General features: G+C 37.5%; 1 protein-coding gene and 1 pseudogene across 3 annotated transcripts in view; one reads left to right on the top strand and one right to left on the bottom strand.

The window, feature by feature from the left end:
• The window catches only part of Scp2 (sterol carrier protein 2), a 106,612-nt gene that overhangs the window by 26,024 nt on the left and 61,864 nt on the right, over positions 1-18,724 (bottom strand). For 2 of the 3 annotated variants that reach the window (XM_040288684.2, XM_005326052.5), the window contains exon 12: positions 5,013-5,166. In XM_040288684.2, the coding sequence (XP_040144618.1) occupies positions 5,013-5,166 (154 nt within the window). Of the gene's footprint in view, positions 1-4,949; positions 5,167-18,724 lie in introns of all 3 variants that reach the window. The other variant, XR_013427789.1, reaches the window with a different exon arrangement.
• LOC144368057 (ferritin heavy chain pseudogene) lies at positions 17,219-18,099 on the top strand (annotated as a pseudogene).

Raw genomic sequence — 18,724 nt, 5'->3', positions numbered from 1 at the left:
AGGACCCTGAAGAGAAACCAGCAGACTATCCTAGTTGGTGAATATCTAGATTGCTGAAAAATTTCATTGTAAGACCTATACAGGCTTCATTTAAACAATGTCAAAGACTGGGAACCCAATAGTCTACAAAACACGTACCCTGCCCTGAGACAGATGATGGTTAGAACCTTGATTCCTACCACTTGAGGCTTTCTTTAGATAGACTCCTCTTCATTTTCAGGTCCCCTGTTGCAACACTAAACACATCAATCTCACCTTCAAACAGGTATATAATACTGACCACGAAGGAGTTTTATGAGGATTAAACAAAGATGTACAGCTGGGGGGTATAGCTTAGTGGTAGAATACCCACCAAGCTTGTATACAGTCCCTGGGTTTGGTCCCCAAAACTGAGGGAAAAAAGTAAGATTGAATGTGAAACATCTAGCATGTATGGCCTGGCACATACCAGACCCTCAAAAAGGAATTGTTTAAGAACTCTCACTCCAGGACCAGTGTTCACACCCATAATCCCAGCTACTCAGGAGGCTGAGGTAAGAGGATTGCAAAGTTCAGGCCAAACTGGGCAACTGAGCAAGACCCTGTCTCAAAAGAAAAACTAAAAAAGTGCTAAAATGTAGCTTAGTGGTAGAGAACCCCAGTTCGTTCCCCAGTAAAAACAAAACAAAACTTTTATCAACTCAACAATAAAAAGACTTAAAAACAACCCAAATTACAAAGGGCCATTTCTCCAAAGATGATATACAAATGGTTAATAAGCACATGAAAAGATACTTAATATCATTAGCTATTCAGGAAATGCAAATCAATATCACAATAAGAAACAACTTCACACAGAGTAGGACAGGTAGAGAAAGGATGTAGAAAAATGGAACTCCTCATACAAATAGGATATTATTTGGCCTTAAAAAGGAATAAAGCACTAATATATGACACACATGGATGAACCTTGAAAAACATCATATTAAACGAAAGAAGACAATAATGAAAGACCACATATTGCCTTATTTATATGAAATTTCCAGGGTAGACAAATCCACAGAGACAGAAGGTAGAGGAGTGGTTTCCAGAGACTGCAAGAAGGAAGGGACTAGGGAATGATGGGTAATGGGTATGCAGTTTCTTTGGGGGTGATGAAAATTTTCTAAAATTGATCATGGCACTGAGTGCACAATTCTGTCTATTCTCTAAATTGCTGAATGTACACTTAGAATAGATGATTTTGTGGCTTGTGGATTGTGTCTTAACAGTTGTTTAATTTTTAAAAAGTGGTTGCTGTTATTCTTAGTGCATGAGAAGAATTAAAAAATCCTATATTTTAAATTTCAATTGCAAAATCTACAGTTAACCCTAATCAGTTTGTTTTAATTAGCGATGGTTTTGCAATGTGCCTAAAGACTACAAAGTAAAGTTCATTCTCTATCAGCAACTCCCCTTGACCTCAGAGAAGGCAAATGGTCCCATCACAACTGAAATACAGCCTGTGAAGACAAAAAGAAACCCTTCAGGATAAGTGGGAGGTACTCCTCATCCAAACCACTATTTTCGACAAGTTGGGTATATTTCCCTTTCTGTACAAAAAATTCAAGTTCATTTTCTTCAAGTCCCTGGGTGATAGCTGTAATTAAAAAACTAAAACCACTTTTGGTCATTTAATCAGTGATATGAACTAGAGACATAAGAAGAAAGGAAAAAGCACTGGAAAATGAAAAAACAACTATAATGTGTGGCAGTTGTTTTCTGTTTCCCTAAAATAGATACCTTCAGTATTTTCTAAATGAGGAAATGCCCAACACAGGCAGTGTGACTGAAAGTCAATAATGTGCTCTTTCCACTGATCAATATTACCTGTTTAAAAAAAAAAAATCTGCCTCCAGTCTATTAAAAAAAAAATTTCTAAAAAGATATCACATACAGATGGTATTTAACTAGGGAAGATGACAGGAGCAGAAAACAGACCAGTGGTTTCCAGGAGGGAGAGGGTAGTGGGGAAGGCTAGCTAGAGAGGTGCACAGGAATTTGTTAGTGGTGGGGGGGACAGTGATGGAACTGTTCTATATCTTGATTATGGTGGTAGTTATGACTATGCAGCATATGCATGTCAAAACTTGCAGAAACCTGATGAAATGGTAAATTTTAAGTAAATTTAAAAAAAGAAACACATAACAAAGTTGAGTTTTAGAAATAGGTTTCATTTAACCTATTAGAATGAATTAGGTTCTATTTAACCTAGTACAGAATGCAAACTTAAGTCTGTATCATAAAAGTTCCCTACTTAGATATCATAAAAGTTCCCTACTTAGTTAAAAAGAATTTTGTGTTATGTAACACAAAAGCCAATCATATTTAAAACTGATCTAATTTTTAAAAATTTAATTGCAAATCAAATGCAGTTGTCATCGCTTTTAAATATGGCCTCAGTTAAGTGAGGTGGCACACACCTGTAATCCCGCTACTGGGGGGCTAAGATAGGAAGATCCCATGTTTGAGCCCAGCCTGAGCAAATTAGCAAGACTATTCTCAAAAATAAAATATAAAAATGGCTGGAGATGTAGCTCAGTAGTAGAATACTTGTCTAGGCCATAAAAGGCTTTGGGTTCAGTCTTTAGTAGTACTGGGGGTACTAAAGTACTGGGGGTATAGTTTAGTAGTAGAACACTCACCAAGCTTGAGTGTTGGGGGGTGATGGGACTCTCCTCTTCATTTTCAGGGCCCCTGTTGCAGCACTAAACATTTCTTTTCCACGCTACTGCACCATCTGCCCAAGCATTCCTGGCCTCTATTCTCTCTTCCATCCAACTCAAACTAATGCCAGACTCTTGTACTGAATAATCACATCATCTTTTTCTAAAACACATATTCTATGAGAGAAATTCCAAACTCCTCTGAGTGTTATAAAAGCAAGTTGTACTGCTTCTGTTTGCTACACAGTACTGACTCTATCCCTTTACCTAGATCTACACAAAATAATCTACCCTCCACCCATGCAGCAGTACTTGCCAAACTTTCAAATCTGTTTACTTATGTATAGGCCTGGATTGCCTTTCCCCTACCCTTCTGCTGGACAATCCTAGTCATCCAAGTTTAAATTTACCTTCTTCAGAGTAATCTCTTCCTCTGAGTTTTTATGGCATTTTGAAAAGAATATGTTCTGCCCTCCCCATATACTTAGAAAATGATACTTGAGGGACCTGAGCACATAGCAGTTGCTCCATCAAAGTTAGCTAAATGAGTACGCAAATCAGATTATGTGCAGTGAGTAGCTTATAATTATTTTGTTTAAAAACTAAACCATAACCATATTTTTAACTGTATTTCTAATATCAAAATTAAGAATTTTCCAATTTTGCCTTTGAGCATAAATTACATTCTGTCACTAAAACTACCAAATAATGTCTATAATATCTTCAGCCGATTTCTTTTCAATCATTAGTATATCATTTGGAATTTTTTTTCATGTTTCTGCTTTCCCAAAAATATCATCCCTGGGTTATGTGAACACTTATTTCTCATAAAAACTATGAGAATTCCACATTTAAAAAAGAATCTATTGTCCAGAGCCCGTAACTTTCTACTCTTAAGAAAATTAGAGAACTATACTAATTATGCTGACTATGGTAGCTTTTTCTAATTTGCCTTTTACTAAGGGTTTTCAACTCCAAATATAATAGGGACTTCCTAAGTGAATACAGGAACAATGAGTCAGATTTAGGAGCAAACATTAAGGTTCAGTGACTTTTATTTAATTCAATAAACATTTATTCACTATGAGAGATTCTAAGAGCAGGAGAAGGAAGTCACACTCTTAGGCCTCAAGTATTTCATAGTTAATGAAACCAGATAGATTACAAATCAAACTGGCATAGGACCAAGAGGTACAAAGAGCTGTGAATATTTAAAAGGTGATGATGCTTGAAATGAGTCTTAAAGAATTTTTACAACAGAAATGATACTCTGGGCAGAGGAAGAATAAGAGAAGAGATCCAACAATATGTAAAGAGTAAGAATATAGGGGATTCTGTGTGTCTCATACCCTTTGTAGAGCAAAAGGTATGAATAAATAATTAGAAAATTTACCAAAAATTTTAGGAGAAAACAAGGAAATTAAGTGCTAAAAGCTAAGGTATGGTTAGAAAGAATGATGAAAGAAAATAAGAACAAGGACCTTTGATTTCATTCAGATCAGCCTTGCCTGTCATCAGAAGTGAGGCTAGACTATGAGGTATTCCAACACACAACGGTAGCAAAGATGCCTCTATATTAAAGGCTTATCATGAAAGAATAATTATGTCAATGAGAAAAATCAATTTTTTAGAATAGGGAAGATTATGTTTGCTGATAGAGGGAAAGGAGCCAAGGGGAGCAGAAAGATGGAAAGATTCAAAAGAGGGTATACATGATATTTGAAACAAAGTTACAGAAAGTGGTGGGAAATAAAAGCATGCAAAGAGGAAAGCTGGGCCTTTGAAAGGAAGGGGGACTTTTTTCCTCTTGGAAGAAAGAGCCCTTCTTAGGTGACAAGGAAGTTGAGGGACCTAGAGGGATGGCAGAAGGTGTCTGAGCCTTGGGGAGAGCAGGTGTTTGAAGGAAAGGAAAAAGTCAGCAAGAGGCCAAAGGATGTCAGCAGCAGTGAAGGCCTGGTGACTCAAAAACACACATTTGGGAAGTTCCAATCCCACATGTACTGACTGGGTGGCTTCCTCTATCCACCTCAGAAGACTGGGCGGCCAGGAGAGAAAGCCTGTGGGAAAGGAGACCAAAAAGTGATTCGCCTGAACCCCTGCTCTGGCCGCCCGCCCGGCGCTCCTGTTCAGCACTCTTGGCTTCGCAGTCTCCTTTAGATCAAAATTTCCCTAAAGCTGCTGAAGTTTAAAAGCCATTGCCAAGGCAATCAACGTGATGAAATTACTTTTCCCTGAATACTAAAACAATAAAATTAGGACTTTTACCTGGAATGGGTCCACTGTGAAAAGTCAGAAGGATCAAATGACAAAACGCAGAATGCCACTTACCTGGCGGCTTCCGGAAACCCCATCTTATAGAGCGTGACCACCACTGCTCCTCCGAGGCCTAAATTATGCTGCAGAGCAACCTTTGCACCAGGAACTTGCCTCTTCCCGGCTTCCCCTCTCAGCTGCCAGCAGAGTTCGGCACACTGAGCCAGACCTAGCGAATCGAACACAGAGCACCGGAGTGCGGAGTTCGGACAGCGGCAGCCCACAGCCTCCAAACAGCCATAAACGCCGAGCGTCTAATAGTGACTTTGGATTAAAGCAGTTAGACAATCTCTTATTTGGGAAATATCCATATATTTGAAGAAATTCCCTCCACTCTTTCAACGCACTCAACCTGTCGTTTTCTGGCACGTTATAAGTGGCCCAGGTTTTAATATATCAGAAGAAAATACTTACCTGGGATTTGGGAGTTCATTAGAAAATAATCTAGGATTTGGACATTCACTTTCCCTAAAAAAATCTAGCTGATAAAGGAATTTTTCCCATTATTTTCCCCAAGTAGTTCCCAACAAATATGAATTGCTTTCCAGGCCCATTCCCAGCTGTTCGCAAGAAAAGTTATGGATTCATAAAATTCTGGCCCTTGGATAATAAATTCTAATGATATAAACACCGAGAAAGAGAAAAATTAAGTAATCTGAATACTCAGAGCAGGCTAATTCCAAAGCTGAGACTAGAACTCATGTCTCAGAATCTAGGTTTGTCTTTCTATCAGCCCAGCTATTAAAAGAGAGCTGAGTTAAAAATGGTTAATCAAGGGGCTGGAGTTCTAGCTCAGTGGTAGAGCGCTTGCCTAGTACATGTGAGACACTGGGTTTGATCCTCAGCATCACATAAAAATAAAATGAAGGCAATTGTGTCCATACACAATAAAAAAAAAAAAAGAATGTTCAGTCAGGAAAGACTGGTTTCACTGTCCTGGAGGCAGAGCTCTGCAGGCCTACCTAGTGTTTATTCCACCCACATCCTAAGTAACAACTGCTGACTTTTGAGCATCTGTGACAGTTTTCTATACAATCCCTAACCCTTAAAGACATTTTTAATATGGACATAATATCTTTATTTATTTTATTTATTTTTATATGGTGCTGAGGATGGAACTCAGTGCCTCACATGTGCTAGGCAAGCGCTCTGCTGCTGAGCTACAACCCCAGCCCCCACCTCCCCAATAAATTTTAATTGCTACTTTTCATTTCTAAGCAGTGCCACATATTCAAAGTATACCCTAAACACTTTTTTTTTTAAAGAGCTAACTCTAGGGGCTGGGGATATAGCTCAGCTGATAGAGTGCTTGCCTCACATATATAAGGCCCTGGGTTCAATCCCCAGCACCAAAAAAAAAAAAAAAAAAAAAGCTTTAACTCCACATCTTTAATTTTTTTTTCCATGATACTGGGGATTGAACTCAGAGCCTTGCACACACTAGACAAGTACCCTAGTGATTTTTTTAAAATTGTGAGCATTTTGAAAATTAATGAAGATCAAATTGAAATTATTGTATTATACCCAAACTTTGGAGCAATCAATTGCACTAGAAATCTGCCTTATAAAAAGTCTAAACATCTAATGAATATGCATAACGAAAAGTATTCAAACTGGTTTTATATTCACTGGTTAGAGAAATATTGCTAGTTGCCTTCACAAAAAATAATCTCAAATGATTTATAACCACTTGAGAAAATATTCAAGCTCACCATTGATGAAATAAAACAGAATCGTACCACTTTCAACTAATCAAATTGCTAAGGGTATTTAAAAATGAGAAAAATCAAAGCTAAGGAAACTATGCAGAAAGACACTCAGTACTGGTAAATGTTTAAGCCAGCACAACCTTTTGGAGAAGAAACAGGTGTAGGCCCAATTTTATATCCAAAGCTATCAGTTCACCACATTGTTATTACAGTGAAAAACTAGATAGTCTAAAAGTGAAATAATTGGTTAATGGTTATATAAATTATGAGCTGTCTCACCATCTCTAGCAGTCAGAGAAATGCAAATTAAAACCACCCTAAGATACCATCTCACTCCAGTAAGAATGGCAGCCATTACAAAGTCAAACAACAACAAGTGCTGGCCAGGATGTGGGGAAAAGGATATACTTGTACACTGCTGGAGGAACTGCAAATTGGTGTGGCCAATTTGGAAAGCAGTATGGAGATTCCTTGGAAAGTTGGGAATGGAACCACCATTTGACCCAGCTATTCCCCTTCTTGGACTATTCCCCAAAGACCTTAAAAGAGTGCACTATAGGAATACAGCTACATCGATGTTCATAGCAGGACAATTCACAATAGCTAGACTGTGGAACCAACCCAGATGCCCTTCAATAGATGAATGGATAAAAAAAAAATGTGGCATTTATACACAATGGTGTATTACTCAGCACTAAAAAATGACAAAATCATGGCATTTGCAGGGAAATGGATGGCATTAGAGCAGATCATGCTTAGTGAAGCTAGCCAATCCCTAAAAAACAAATGCCAAACGTCTTCTTTGATATAAGGAGGGCAACTCAGAACAGAGCAAGGAGGAAGAGCATGAGAAGAAGATTATCATTAAACTGGGATGAGAGGTGGGAGGGAAAGGGAGAGAGAAGGGAAATTGCATGGAAATGGAAGGAGACCCTCATTGTTATATAAAATTACATATAAGAGGAAGTAAGGAGAAAGGGAAAAAAAACAAGAGAGAGAAATGAATTACAGTAGATGGAGTAGAGAGAGAAGATGGGAGGGAAGGGGAGGGGAGGGGGGATAGTAGAGAATAGGAAAGGCAGCAGAATACAACAGACACTAGTATGGCAGTATGTAAAAACGTGGATGTGTAACAATGTGATTCTGCAATCTGTATACGGGGTAAAAATGGGAGTTCATAACTCACTTGAATCAAATGTATGAAATATGATATGTCAAGAGCTTTGTAATGTTTTGAACAACTAATTAAAAAAAAGAAAAAAAAATTATGAGCTATCCATATTCCAAAAGGAAAAGTCACACACATTTAATGACTCTATGATTTATGACCTCTCTGCTCAACACATTCACAGCATTTCTGTGATCAGACATATGGGAGAGGCATTTCCCCATATACCAAGAACTCTCCAGTGGACACTAATTGGGCATCCCACAATTCAATTCAATTCTGAAACTGTCTACCTGGAAATAGTGGCCACAACTCTGAGATCCCACAATTTCCTCCATGGGTTTGATTAATTTACTAGGATGGCTTATATAACACAGGAAACACATTTTGCCACTTCATTACAAAGGACAGAGATAAAGAGGTACATGGAGCAAGGGCAGGAAGGACCTGAGCACAGAAGCTTCTGTGTGCAGCCCTTCCAGAAGGAGTATATGCTCACCAACTACGAAGCTCATCAAATCAAGTTGTCCAGAAGTTTTTATAGAGTTTGATCTCCAGATCCACCTTTTTCCTGGAGGCTGATGGGTAGGTTTGAGGGTTCCCATCCACTAATCCTCTGACTAGCCCCAGAAAAACTGCTTTTGCATAAATTCAGGTGTACTGGAAAGGGCTTGTTATGAATAATGATAGATATTCCACCAGTTAGGAAATTCCAGAAGGTTTTAGAAACTTTGTAAAAGAACAAATACTATAACAAAAGATGCTCCTCTCACCCTTATCATACAGAAAATTTTATAAGGGATTTAGAAACTGTGTGTGTCAGAAACCAGACAAAGATAAAAAAAATATATATATATTTCAAATTACATAGTATATAATAAAGTACTTTGTTCCCATTTAAAATAGTGCTCATAAAAATTTTTAACAATACAGAAAAATGCTTATGAATCTTATTGGATATATTTTCTTACCCATCAACCCAACAAATATTTAGGAATACCTAGAATGTGCCAAACACTGCAGAAATACCTATGATGATACAAACACGGGACCAGGAGATCCAGCAATAAACAAGATGAGCCTAGTCCTTTCCCTTGTGAAATTGATGGCCTGAGAAATAAAGATGCTGACATTTGCAATGTAGTCTGATAATGCCACCACAGGCATCAGCATATATGATCCCAGAGCAGAGAGAAGGAATACCTAGTATAGCTTAGAAGGTCAAGGAATGATGTCCAAATGCTAGAAATCTAAACTGAGGTTCTGTGAATAAAGAGAAGATAGAGGGAAAAGGAGAAAAGAATGCTTCTAGAAGAGCGAGAAACATGTATGAAGAAACAGAAACTTGGGTGGGTCAGGAAAGAGAGTGTTCAAAACAGCTAAAATAGGAGGAATGGGATACCAAAAGGAAAAGTAGAGGAAGAGGGAAAGGAGAGAGAAACAGAGAGAGAGAGAGGGGTGGGAGAAGGAATAAATCTAATGGAAGCACTTCCAGATTTTGCAATAATTTCAATCTCTACTGCAGAAGACATGATAGACTACACAAATCTCTACTAATCATTTGCCCAACTTAAATGAAAGAAGAAGGGAGGGAGGGAATAAAGATCCATGTAATTAATTTATTTTCTCATTCATTTGCTTTTGACAAATGCTGAGTGTCAGGGGTGGGGGGGGACATACTGTTTATATGAGCTTTCTGATTATCTACTTTCAAATAAACAGGTTCCTTATATTACTAGAATCTATTCTGTGAAGAGCAGAAGTCAACAGTTGGCCTCAGAAATTCACTTGCCAAGAAAGCGTGAAAAACATTTGGGAAAACATCAACTATTTCAGCAAATTTTTAAAATTCTTTTTCCCTTAGATAATTTCTGGCATTGAATTAAAAGCCATCTTTCCCTCTGTTTGGAAAATAAAACCATCAAACATGAACATATTATGCTTATAAATAAACTATGGACAAGCATAGGAATGTGCATTCTGTCAAAGTAGTATATTCAATCAGTAATAGTTTTTTTTAGTTAGGGGAAATTTTTTTTAGCCTGATTACTTCATTTACCATCATCTTTCTGGAAATTCTTCCTAACAAGTGATTGCTCAATATTTTTATATAAAAACAACCGGGCTAGTACTCAGCTAGATAGAGTATTTGCTTCTAAAATAAATCATTCAAACATCTAATATATAAAAATATAAAGAATTTATAGCGTGGAGCTGGGGTTGTGGCTCAGTGGTAGAGTGCTTGCCTAGCACATGCAAGGCCCTGGGTTTGATTCTCAGCACCACATAAAAATAAATAAATAAATAAATAAATAAATAAATAAATAAATAAATCAAACAAAGGTATTGTGCTCGTCTACAGCTAAAAAATTTATTTAAAAATTTATAGTGTAATTTAAAATACTATCAAAGATAACTATTAAGTGTTATGGAAACTACAGAATAGAAATAACTCTAAGGGATAATATTTTGAGAAACTATCTGAATGGGGCTGGGGATGTGGCTCAAACGGTAGCGCGCTTGCCTGGCATTTGTGCGGCCCGGGTTCAATCCTCAGCACCACATACCGACAAAGATGTTGTGTCTGCTGAGAACCGAGAACTAAAAAATAAATATTAAAAAAAAAATTCTCTCTTTCTCTCTCTCTCTCTCCTCTCTCACTCTCTCTTTAAAAAAAAAAAAAAGAGAAACTATCTGAAATCTTTTCTTCCTCCTGTTTCCTTCAACCCATGACCCTTCCTGTACCGTGAACATAGACAAAGCCAAGCGTGGTGGTACACAGCTATAATCCCAGCTTACTCTGGAAACTTGAGGCAGGAGAATCCAAGTTGGACACCAGTCTGGGAAACACTGTTTTAACAGTGGGATACAGTCTGAGAAAAGTGGTGTCGATTTCATCACTGTATAAACATCATAGAGTGTGCCTATACAAACTTAAATGGTATAGCCTACTGCACACCTAGGTTGTATAGTATATATCATCACATATGCAAACTGTTGTTAACCAAAATATCATTACAGCTCTTGACTTGGAAAGTTCTTTTACTATAAGTGAAGCAGTACAATATCACTTGAAGACAAACTATGATTAGATGTATACAATAAAGCCAGGTATGGTAGCACATGCCTATAATCTCAGCTACTCCAGAGGCTGAGGCAAGAGGATAGCTCAAGCCCAGGAGTTTGAAACCAGACTAGGAAACATCTTGGGATGCTACCTCAAAAAAAAAAGAAAAGAGAAAAACAAACAAACAAAAAAGATGTATATGTATACAACAAGTTATAAAGCAACCACTCAAACAATAAAACACTGTTGCCAGGCACAGTGGCCCATGCCTTGTAATCCCAGCAGCTCAGAGACTAAGACAAAAAGATTACAAGTTCAAAGCCAGCCTCAGCAAAAGTGAGGCACCAAGCAACTCAGTGAGATTCTATCTCTAAATAAAAACACAAATAGGGCTGGGGATATGGCTCAATGGTCTAGTGCCCGTGAGTTCAATCCCTGGTACCCTCCCCCAAAATAAAATAAAATAAAATAAAGTTATACCTATATCAACCACCTAACCATATGATTAATCACATCAAATATATAAACAGTGCTGGGGTTGTAGCTCAGCGGTAGAGTATTCATCTAGCACGTGCGAGGCCCTGGGTTCGTTCCTTAGCACCACATAAAAATAAATAAATAAAAATGAAGGTACTGTGTACAACTACAACTAAAAAATAAATATTAAAATATATATATATATATATATATAAAAACAGTCTAATCACTCAATTGAAGTCAGAAATAATCAGAGTGGAGAAAAAAAGCAAGAACAAACTAAATGCTGCCAATGGCCTTTAAATAGAGACATAAATAGATTAAAAGCAAAATGATAAAAATAGAAATATTTGCATTATTTAATTACTAACATTATTTTTATTGTCAATAATTAATAATTATTATTTAAAATTGAAAGCTGGATTGGCTGTATCAAATCAGCCAAAATAGGTTTCAGATTTCATAACAATAAAAAAATTAATGTTGTTTTTTTTTTTTAAAGAGAGAGAGAGAGAGAATTTCAACATTTACTTTTTTTTTAGTTTTCGGCAGACACAACATCTTTGTTTGTATGTGATGCTGAGGATCGAACTTGGGCCACACGCATGCCAGGCGAGTGCGCTACGGTTTGAGCCACATCCCCAGCCCCAAAATTAATGTTTTTAAAAAGGGACTAGAAACTGGGGCATGGTGTGCATGCCTATAATCCCAGTGGGTTGAGAGGCTGAGGCAGGACGATCTCAAGTTCATGTCAGTCTCAGCAATTCATCAAGACCCTAAGCAACTTAGCAAAACCTTGTATCAAAATAAAAAATATAAAGGGCTGGAATGGGCTCAGTGGTTAAGCATCCCTGGGTTCAATCCACAATACCCAAAAAGGTACTAGAATTAGTGAATGTTACAAGGCTGTAGGATACAAGATCAACATACAAAACTTAATTCTATTTTTACATACGACTATATTTATACATATTATTATAGCTTCTTTAGCTAAGGATAACCTAAATAAATGGAGGAACAATCTTTGTTGAGAGGTCAGAAGACACTGATTTGGGGATGTCAGTTCTCCAAGTTAATCTACACATTTAACATAATCCCAATCAAAAGCCAGAGAGATTTTTTTTTTTGGTAGGGACCAACAAGCTGATTCTAAAATATCTATGGAAATGTAAAGGACCTAGACAAACAATTCTGAAAAAGAAGACTAAAGCTGGAGGGCTAAGACTACTTATTTCAAGAATACGGGGGCTGGGATTGTGGCTCAGCAGTAGAGCACTCGCCTAGCATATACGAGGCCCTGGGTTCGATCCTCAGCATCATATAAAAATAAAATATTGTGTCCAACTACAACTAAAAAATAAACATTTTTTTAATATTTATTTTTTAGTTTTCGGCAGACAACATCTTTGTTTGTATGTGGTGCTGCGGATCGAACCTGGGCCGCACGCATGCCAGGCGAGCGCGCTACCGCTTGAGCCACATCCTCAGCCCCAAAAATAAATATTAAAAAAAAGAATTATTACACAACTACAAAAATCAAAACAGTATGGTATCAACAGAATGGATTAAATAAACATAGAAGATAGGTCCAGAAAGAAGGCCCCATACAGTTATATACAAATGATTTGTAACAAAAGTACAAAGTCAATGGAGTAGACAAAGTATAGCTTTTTCAACAAATGGCGATGAAACAACTGGAAATCCATACGCAAAAATAAAGTTGGATCTATAACTTGTGACACACACACACAAATTAACTCAAAATGGATCATAGACCAAAATGTAAACTTAAATTATAAAATAGCTAGAAGAAAAAAAAGGAAAAGATCTTTGTGACCTTGGGTTAGACAAAGATTCTTAGATACTGCATTATGTTTGGGATCAGAACATGATATCCCAAAGTTTGACACCTTGGCATGCTGAGTATTTTTTAGCTAAAAAACAGAGGGCTTCAGAAACAACAACAATCTTTCTGACCTCCTCATATCCTCCTATCTCCTACCCCCTCAACTCCTCACAAAACAAACAAGAAAACTTGGAAAGGTCACCTTCTTGATTTATCTTCCCTAAAAGTGAGTTATAAGATCTCCATGTGACAGCTGTCCTGCCCTAAGCACAAAGAGAAGGAATACTACATAGAGACCTAAAGGGTTCTCCTTCAGATTTACCATTACATCATACAATTTTGTCCAATCATGTTTCACAGTGATTATCCACTTCTTTCATCAGACTTAGCATAAAAGCATAGTTTTCCTCTGTGTCATGGGTCTTCATTTCTAAAGCCTCCATGTTATATAAAACTTTGTTAAATAATATACTTTTCTTTTGTTAATCTATCTTTTGGTATAGTAGTGTCAGCATAACCCTTATAATGGATGAAGAAAAGGAGTTACTTTTTTCCTCCATAACTAGATGTATAATATATAAAAAAACAAATAAATAAATTTGTATAAAATTCAATTTATACAAATTCTAGTTATAAAATTCCAAATAGAATTTTATACCAATTTAAAACTACTGCTCTTCACAGGACAGTACAAGGAATGAGAAGAAAAAAGCCATAAACTAGAAGAATAATCATTGTAAAGCAAATGTCTGATAAAGGACTTGTATATAGAATATACTTAAAAAAAAAAAAAACTCTTGGATTCAACAAAAAGAAAAACCCAACATAAAAAAATGGACAAAAATCCGAATAGACACTTCACCAAAAATGGAATACAGACAGCAAATAAGAACATGAAATGATGTTCAACATCATTATTCATTAGAAATATGTTAATTACAATCACGAGGAGATGCTAATACACACTGATTAGAATACCTAAAATTAAAAGGACTAGTCATATCAAGAGTTGTCACAGATCTGGGGAAACTGGAACTCTCTTGCATGTCTGGTGGGAAAGTAAAATGAAACAGCCTTCAAAACACTGAAAACAGTTTGATGGTTTCTTAAAAAGTAGCAGATGATTTAGTCATTCCACTCCCAGGTATTTACTCAAGAGAAAACATAAAATACGCTCATACAAAGATTTTTTGTTTGTTTGTTTGTTTTGGTACCAGGGATTGAACCTTGGGGCACTTAACCACTGAGCCACAACCCCAACCCTTTTGTATTTAATTTAGAGATGGTCTCACTGAATTGCTTAGGGCCTCACTAAATTGCTGAGGCTGGCTTTGAACTGGCTTTGATCCTCTTTCCTAAGCCTCCTGATTCACTGGGATTACAGGCATGTGCCATTGTGCCCAGCTCTCATAGAAAGATTTATACATGAATGTTCCCAGTATCTTTGCTTCTAATATCCAAAAACTGAAATCAACCCAAATGTCCATCAACAATAAATTGTGCTATATCCATACAGTGGAATACTAGTTAGCAATAAAAAAAAAATGAACTAGCTGGGTGCAGTGGCATATTCCCATACTCCCAGCTACTGTGGGATTTGGAAGTGGGACTCTGTTTGAGGCCAGTTTGGGCAATTTAGCAAGACTCAGTCTCCAAATTAAAATAAAATACCAAATGCTTAATACCAAAGTGGGGGGAATGAAATATTGATACATGTGGTAACACTGATAAATCTCAGGCACACACACAAAAGTACATGATATTAAAATTCCATTTATATAAAACTTTAAAAACTGCAAACTAATTCACACTGACAGAAAGCAGATCAGTGGTTGCTTCCAAATGAGGGTTGGAGAGTAGAGGAAGGGAGGCATTACAAAGAGGTTCAAAAAGACTTTTAGGGTTGATGGATATGTTGACTACCATGACTATGGTCACAGTTTCATAGGGGTATACATATGTCAAAATTATTAAGTTGTGTATTTTAAATATATACAATTGGTTATATGTTGATTTTACGTAATAAAGCTACTAAAGTAATAAATAATCTACCCTCTCTCTCTTCCTCTTACCTAGCAGGAGCAGTAAGAGCCAGGGCCTGCTCCTAGGCATTTCTAGTTAGAAATAAGTATCAAGATAAATACTTTCAGCCGGGTGTGGTGGCACACTCCTGTAATATCAGCTGAGGCAGGAAGATTGCCTGTTCGAAGCAAGACCTAAGCAAGGGGCTGGGGATGTGGCTCAAGGGGTAGCGTACTCGCCTGGCATGCGTGCAGCCCGGGTTCGATCCTCAGCACCACATACAAAAACAAAGATGTTGTGTCCGCCAAAAACTAAAAAATAAATATTAAAAAAAAATTCTCTCTCTCCTCTCTCTCTTAAAAAAAAAAAAAAAAAAACCTAAGCAACTTACTGAGATCCTGACTCTAAATCAAATAAATAAATAAAAAGGGCTGGGGGGATATGACTCAGTGGATAAGATAAGCACTCCTGGGCTCAATCCTTGGTGTCAAAAAAAAAAAAAAAAAAAAGAATAAATGCTCCATTTCTTTTGGTACTAGAGGGTGTGCATTAGAGTTTAATCATAAAATTTACCTTTCCAGGGCTGGGGTTGTAGCTCAGTGGTAGAGTGCTTGCCCTGCACGCATCGTAGGCCCTGGGTTCAATCCTCAGCATCGTATTTTTAAAAAATCAATAAAAGTAAAGATACATATATAAAAAAATGTTTTACCTTTCCTCACATTCATTTCTGCAAAATGGAAATGAGGATGGGTGTCCTGGAGGATATAATGAAAGGTGACAAAGATGTTTTGGAAAAAAGTCATTTATGTTTTCTGACCTGCTGACTTCTTAAAAGCTCTATACTGGATTTAGGTCTTGCCAACATTGTCCAGGGATTGACTTCTTTTAGGAGTCTTTTGTAGATTGAAGAAAAACCACATCATGTTTTGCATATGTTAGGTCCCCTGGTTAAAATTCCATTTACTCTCACTTCATTTGCACTCAAGTTCTTAACACTTAAAAAGTCTGCAATATCTTTAAAAGTACTGAAATGTATGAATAAAAATCATAGGATAGAATAATAGATGTGCCACTAACAACATCAAAAACCATGTGAACTCAGAAGGAGAAATAATTACATCCCATTAAGAATCAGAGCATCTTAGAAAGAGGAAGAATCTAAGAGTTCATCAAATATAAGCCCTAACAAAATAGACAATTCCTCTTAACAACAGTTCCGTCAAGTTGTATGCATTTTTAGTCTGTAGCCTCTGTGACAGGCAATGCAAGCCGACAGAAGGCAATTTATTCCACTTTTAAGAAGCCATATTAAAAAGTTCTTTCTTGAGTCAAGCCAAAATCTATCTTTCCGTGAATTCTTTCCAATGATCCTAAGTCTTCCCACATTAAACAAATGTATTCCTTCTGCCCTATCCCACTTTTCAGAGGTTAATGGAGCAATAATTTCTTCCCATGTGTAAAGTCTTATCTTAGGCACTGTACAGAAACAAGTAAAATGGTTAAGAAACAAGTAAAATGAGGAGATTTTTCTAAAAGCTTGTAAATAATTAAAATACACACTACAAGCATAAAGGTCAAAGAGAAGTACTAAGAAAATATAATGGGAATTCAGAATAGGGAAAGACTAATTTAATCTTTGGAAAAAATCAGAGAATCAGGAAAGGCTTCATGAGATAAATAACAATTAAGAGGAACATTAAAGATGGGCATTTCCGCTGAGGAAAATGCACTGAGTAGAGAGAAGTCGTTAAGACCTTGGACTCTACATGGCCTGAGGCTGGGGATGTGGCTCAAGCTAGCCCCGCATGTGCGGGGCGCTGAGTTCCATCCTGAGCACCACATAAAAATAAAATAAAGATGTTCGGTCCACCGAAAACTAAAAAATAAATATTAAAAAAAAAAAACACTCGGCCAGACGTTCTTCGCCGAGAGTCGCCGCGGTTTCCTGCTTCAACAGTGCTTGGACGGAACCCGGGCTCGACCCCCACCCCGGCCGCCGCTCAGAGCCAGCAGCCCTTCGCCACCTCTTCACAGCGCCCTCGGACCGCCCCAGGCCTCCGCCGCCGCTCCAGCGCCGCGCCTCTCCTCAGCCGCCCGCCATGGCTACCACGTCCCCCTCGCAGGTGCGCCAGAACTACCACCAGGACTCCGAGGCCGCCATCAACCGCCAGATCAACCTGGAGCTCTACGCCTCCTATGTCTACCTGTCCATGTCTTACTACTTTGACCGTGATGATGTGGCTTTGAAGAACTTTGCCAAATATTTTCTTCACCAATCTCATGAAGAGAGGGAACATGCTGAGAAATTGATGAAGCTGCAGAACCAACGAGGTGGCCGAATCTTCCTTCAGGATATCAAGAAACCAGACCCTGATGACTGGGAGAGTGGGCTCAATGCAATGGAATGTGCTTTGCACTTGGAGAAAAGTGTGAACCAGTCACTTCTGGAACTGCACAAACTGGCCACTGACAAAAATGACCCCCACTTGTGTGACTTCATTGAGACTCATTACCTGAATGAGCAGGTGAAATCCATCAAAGAATTGGGTGACCATGTAACCAACTTGCGCAAGATGGGAGCCCCAGAATCTGGCATGGCAGAGTATCTCTTTGACAAGCACACCCTGGGAGACAGTGATAACGAGAGCTAAACCTCAGCCTGACTTTCCCATAGCCGTGCAAGTGACTTCCCTGGTCACCAAGGCAGTTCATGCATATTGGGGTTAACTTTACCTTTTCTATAAGTTGTACCAAAACATCCACTTATGTTCTTTAATTTGTACCATTCCTTCAAATAAAGAAATTTGGTACCCCCCCCCAAAAAAAAACTAACACTCTCTCTCTCTCTCTCTCTCTCTCTCTCTCTCTCTCTCTCTCTCTCTCTCTCTCTCTCAAAAAAAAAAAAAACAAAAAAAAAAAAAAAACATGGCCTGGGTTTGAATCCTAACTTTCTCTCTCTAGCATGGTGCCTTCAGGCAAATTACTTATACTATCTATGGTTCTATTTTCTTTTTTCATAAAATATTAAGAACATGGGAATTAAAGGCATGAAGAGTACTTAGAACAATACCCGACACTTAGCATTGTGTGTTTACTGAGAAAATAACAGAGTTTGTAGAAATGAAAAAGAATTAAATCTGTTTGATAAAATCAAATAGTCTGGTTTAATTAATTTAAGCATGCTTTCTCTTTTTGCAGCTCTTTCCCGGAATCCCAACTAAGTTATAAATGCTAGAAAAGTGCATGGTGTGTAGTGGATATTTAATTTATCTTCACTCTTGCCATCCCCGTTTCCCTTTTTCTTCTTTTCATAGCTCTGGTTTGTGTTTCTCCTAAGACACTTATATTCTGCCCTGTATTATATTTATTATCTTATTTATTTGTGTTATATGCACTACTTTGCATTATCTACTTCTTGTATACTTCCTGAGGGCAATA

The sequence above is a fragment of the Ictidomys tridecemlineatus genome, chromosome 11, assembly GCF_052094955.1.
Source record: "Ictidomys tridecemlineatus isolate mIctTri1 chromosome 11, mIctTri1.hap1, whole genome shotgun sequence".
NCBI lineage: Eukaryota > Metazoa > Chordata > Mammalia > Rodentia > Sciuridae > Ictidomys > Ictidomys tridecemlineatus.
The sequence above is the reverse complement of the archived record's forward strand: the minus strand, read 5'-3'. Positions and strand labels throughout refer to the sequence as shown.